The sequence below is a fragment of the Gymnoscopelus microlampas genome (assembly GCF_963454915.1).
Source record: "Gymnoscopelus microlampas genome assembly, chromosome: 12".
Taxonomy (NCBI): Eukaryota; Metazoa; Chordata; class Actinopteri; order Myctophiformes; family Myctophidae; genus Gymnoscopelus; species Gymnoscopelus microlampas.
Window position 1 is genome coordinate 47,716,366 of NC_139949.1, and position 5,254 is coordinate 47,721,619.

At 41.6% G+C, this 5,254-nt stretch overlaps 1 protein-coding gene across 1 annotated transcript; it reads right to left on the reverse strand.

Annotated features, from left to right (window-relative positions):
* Positions 1-2,079: 2,079 nt before the first annotated feature.
* On the reverse strand, positions 2,080-2,391 carry LOC311057395 (ATP synthase subunit g, mitochondrial-like; the record flags this gene model as incomplete). The annotated part of the gene is made up of 1 exon (XM_084074354.1): positions 2,080-2,391. One exon carries the CDS (start codon positions 2,389-2,391, stop codon positions 2,080-2,082), a length of 312 nt encoding a protein of 103 aa, XP_083930480.1.
* Positions 2,392-5,254: the final 2,863 nt, after the last annotated feature.

Genomic DNA, 5,254 nt, shown 5'->3' on the forward strand with positions numbered 1-5,254 from the left:
CAGAAAAGGGATGCTAGGTTTTGAGTGGTTATGGTAAAAAGAAAAATCATATCACATAAAGATTTGGCGGACCCCCTGTAGTAACTCTGAGGACCCCCAAGGGGTCCCGGACCCCCTGTTGAAGACCCCTGCTGTAAACTGGAAGAAAAAAAAAACTTTTTTTTTCTTTTCAAAAGGGCACTTCTGGTCAAGAGGGCAAAGGGCAGGTGCTCTAGCACCACCTAGAGTCTATCTGTGCACGTCCCTGAGCGTTTGTCACTATTTTGAGTTTACATGAACCATGTGACCGGCGCTGTTTCTGCACCCTAGTTGACGTAACTCTCCAATAGAAGCCTCTGCTAGGGGCAACCTTTGTTGATGGCTTTAAGAGGCAGCTAAAAACACACACTTCTATGACCTTGCCTTTAACTGATCTCCTATTATCTGATTTTACCCTTTTTAATTTCACTGTTTGTTAAATTTCAACTCAACTTTTATTTTTATTATTATTTTTATTCCAGGGAGTCCCCAGCTAAACTTGTTAGTACAGCAGCATAATAATTTTAACCCCTTTATCCATATTTAATTCGAAAATAGCAGATATGTACATCTGCTATTTTTGAGCATTTTAAAATAGTTTTTGAATATTTTTTATTTATTTTTGTTTTGTGTGTGTGTGTGTGTGTGTGTGTGTGTGTGTGTGTGTGTGTGTGTGTGTGTGTGTGTGTGTGTGTGTGTGTGTGTGTGTGTGTGTGTGTGTGTGTGTGTGTGTGTGTGTGTGTGTTTTTTACCGCAGCTTTGAGCTGTAGAAGCTGTGTCGGTTCACCATGTCCGTGTGCAAAGAACTACCGGCGTGTTCCGTACCACAACTGGAAGCATGCGGTGACGGTGGCTCACTGCATGTGGGTCAGTGACGTGACACACCAAAAAAAGTGTTTTTTTAAAACCTTTAAATAACAGGAATAAAAATTATTTACTTTTGTTCTACTCACTCTCATCTTTATGGAAACATATTCTGTTTTTAGATATTTTATTGAAATCAGAGTTTATTCAGCATTTTGTTGTACTTGTGCCTAAAATCGTCATATGGTGTGACATGACAATAATTGTTTATAAAATGAAAATGGAGTACACCTTTCTTAAGTTACTCCCTTTATCAAAGTCCTTTATCATAACTAACCTGTAATCCACTATAGTTTTGTGAAAATGTATTAAATCTGTATATTATTGTGACTCTTCGTGATACTATTTTCTATGGGTAGGCCGGTTCTGTTCAGAATTTTTCGTCTCACGTCTTTTTTCTTAATAATAGAAAAAGATCAATAGTGGGCTCGATAAAAGCTCGGCTCGATAAGCAGGCTCGATAAGGTGCTCAATGCTCATTATCAATAAAAATTAACGAGCTCCATCCCTACTCTTCTGTGGTGCAGGATATCAAAACACACATCAAAGATAAAAAGCATGTACACTGATCACCTCTGCACTGAGTTTATTAACAATTCATCAATATTTCGGTCACAAGGACCTTCCTCAAGAACGTCATAGACTGGCCACATGATGTCTGATATCACATGGTAGCTACTTGTTTTCATTTGTTCCATTTTGCTGAATTAAACCTGGCATTTGTTGCACCATGGCAGGAGAAATATGAAAATTCCTAAAAATTGAAAACAACCGTAGCATCTACGACGTGACGTCACATGCAAATGCAGACCTTACCAAGTAGCGTCAATAGTTAATTAACAGGATGGAGTCAGGAAAGGAGGACAATCATCTGTGTGTTTAACAAACATGACCCCTCGCATGCGTTTACATCACCCACCTCTATAGATTACACCTTTTGCACCAATTATTTAATCATTAATGATTGTATTTTATAATCTATTTCTTCACTTGTTTTAGTTTCTTTTTTTCTTTTTTAGATTCTCTTTTTCATGGGGTTTTATTGAATGCAATTATTCCCGAGTTAAGTTGCACCAATGTGAATCTAATGCACACATCTGGTAAGGACTGGCATATTTGAAATTAAAACGCAGAGAGAGAGGAAGAGAAGTGGAGCCTCATGGTCGAGTACAGCAGAAAGTATCAACGGTCCAAAACTCAGACATCGTAGCCAATAAGGCCTCCTTTGCCAATGCACTCTCCAATATAGAACCACATCAACACTTCAGTGGCCACCAGTCCATTCCTTAGTGCATCCTTCACTGTTGTTTGTCCAAGGCGTCCCGTCTGGAAGCCCTTGATGAGGCCTTGTACACTCTCAATAGCTCTGGGGATCTCAGCAGGAGACGGCGGAACCAGCTCAACGCGAGCGTAACGCCAGAAGGTCGCCAGCCGGGGTCTGGAATAGGTGACAGTGGCGTCGACCAGTGTGGGTACCTTTGCCATCAATTTCTGCACTGCTTGTGACATGACGAAGCGGGAACTCGTCCTCTACAACCTGGATCTGTAAACTGAATGTCACCTCCAGCAGACCTTTGTTCCCTTTAAATGAATGATGACAGACAGTGACGTGTTTCTCAGGTGGTGCGCTTGCAGGTCAGGATGGGATTATGTTATCACAGCCTGACGCGATCAGTGACATCACCACTGATGTCATGTTATGACGTCACAAACGAGCGCAATCGGCTATTTTCACAATTTGACCAATGTTTGACCAGTTTGTGTATTTTGTTTGGTTTTTAAAAGGTCTTAAAAGTCCGTAAATGTTCACTTTACTGTCATTTGGGCTATAGCCTGTCCAAAATGGGCTTACTCAAGTAAAAGTATGAGAAACAATAATTAGACCTAATAGATCCAATGGAGAAATTCAGTTTCATCCAGTTGATTGCTGAAAAGTTAAGGGTTTCAGTGTCTAATTCATAAAAGTGGTGACACATTACCGGAACTGGAAATCAAACCCTGGACATTTTGCTTTGCAGGTGGGCTCTCTATCCATTCAGATATGACGGCTACTTTCAATGACTTAGTGGTTCTCAATCTTTACTTGTCACAGACCCCCAAATGGATATTTGGCCATCTGAGGGGGGCGGGGGTGGGGGGGTTACAAAAGATATGTGTTTAAAACATTAACGTATTCAAAATGTGTCCATTTTGAGCTTGTAGATCGGCTATTTTTGGCAAAGAGGTATAGGTGTAGAGGGAAAAAAGAGCAGACCAAGCAAACAAAAAAAAGTTTAATCTAAAACACAATTTTATACAATATAGAGGGGGTCTGTGTTGGTGACAGGTATATGCAGCTATAATGGGTTGTTATGGTTTTTAATTGATTCATTGATCATGTCATTGACAAAGAGGTCACGTGGTGTTGGTGCTACGTCAGTCAGACAGTGGTAGTAAAGTCAGCTGTTCACCTGCGGTTTTTATCAATGAAATGGAGAGGGTGTGAATGGGGGAAATCCAACTTTGCTAACCGCACGGTATAGCCTACTATTCACTATGTCATGATGTCGCTAAATGAAATGCCTTTTAAACTTTAATAAAACAAAGGAGACGGATTGGAGCCACGGAAGGACACGAAAAATCACACGTTGGACGCGGAGCAAGAGAGCAACGCATGCAAACAAACAAACAATGGAATGACACGCACGCAGGCACGCACGGAGCCGCGGACACACACACACACACACACACACACACACACACACACACACACACCACGGAACGGAACGGAGCTATCACGGAGGACGAGCGGTAACGTAACCCGACCCGTTTTCGTTCTGCTGTTGACCCATGTTGGTTCGTTTGGAACAGTTTGAGCTGGTTCTGCTGCTGAGTGGAAACTGTCATTGTGGTGAACTTGAATACACTGATGTGTGTGCGCGGCCCGCCGGGCCAAGCTTGTATTGTGTGTGTGTGTGTGACAAACAATTAACGTGCGTTGGCTGCTCTCTTTGCGATCGCTGTGGCTGTTTATGTGGCTTTGTATTGGATTCTCACTGACTGTGATCATTTCGTTGTTTATTCAAAATGAGTGGAACAAAAGTTGGTTCACATGTTGGAAAAAAGGACATGGAAAAAAGGAGAATAAATCTCACTGAAAAGGCCCTGGCAAATAAAGTCGAATCAATCCAAAAGGAACGCAAAAAGAAAGTGGAGGAAACAAAAGCTCTGATAACCTCTATTAAAGAGCTCATGAAAGATGAGAAAAATGTTTCACTGGTTAAAGCACAACTTGATGAAAGTGTCTGAAAATGCCAATGCACTGCGTGATTCTTTAATGACTATTGTTCCACTTGATGAACAAGAAAAGCAAAATAACTGGTTCTCAAAGGTCAATAAATATAAAGATGGATGCATTGAAGATGTTAACGCCTGGTTCTCAGTAGCCAGAGGACCACCAAGCCAACCCCAGCTAGAGGCTCATAACAGGCCTACTGAAAGGCCCCAGCAGCATGAGGCTGCTGAGGAGGAAAATGGAGAACATGGGGATGTGGAAAATGTGGAAATGACTGTGCCCCAGTCACATAATGTTTATGATGCTCAGGAGGATGTTCAACCATATGACAGCATATCAAACCTTAGCAACAAGACTGTTTCAATGAGATCAAAGGTTTCCTCTACTGCATCTGCATGTGTTAAAGCCGAGGCTGAAATGGATGCTTTAATGGCTCGGCAAAAGTTGCTTGAACAAAAGCATGCTCTAGAAGAACAGGAAGCTCACATAAGAAAACTAAAGGAACAACTTCAGCTTGAAGCAGACATAGCTGCATCGGCGGCAATGCTCAAGGGTGCGGAGGGCTGCTTCTCAGAAATTGAATGGAATGGAATCCTACTTTGAAAAAGGCCTCAACATTAATGCAGAGACATTCGTACCACACAAGGATGGAAAATGGCAACCTGCAGATGTTGGAGGCACAAGGCCAAAGCAAAGGCAACATGATAGAGCCAAACATCTCCAGAAGCCCTCAGCACTCACACAGACCAAGAGTACAGTATCAAAGGCTACAGGGCCCCCATTGGCCCTGTATAGAGATATACAATCTGACGATAGGAATAACAGCAGTGAACAGAACAACATGATGTCTATAATGAAACAAGAAATTACATAAGTCATAATATACCCGCTTGCGGCAGGCTTTTTGTGGCCCAATCTGCATCACAAAATGTAAAAGTTGTCATTAAGATAAAATCTCAGCCATTCCAATGCAACAAAAATAACTCCACAGAGGTTCATTGGTTGGCTACCAATATAAAGTGTGTGTGTGTGTGTGTGTGTGTGTGTGTGTGTGTGTGTGTGTGTGTGTGTGTACAATATCAATAATAGTGAGGAAAA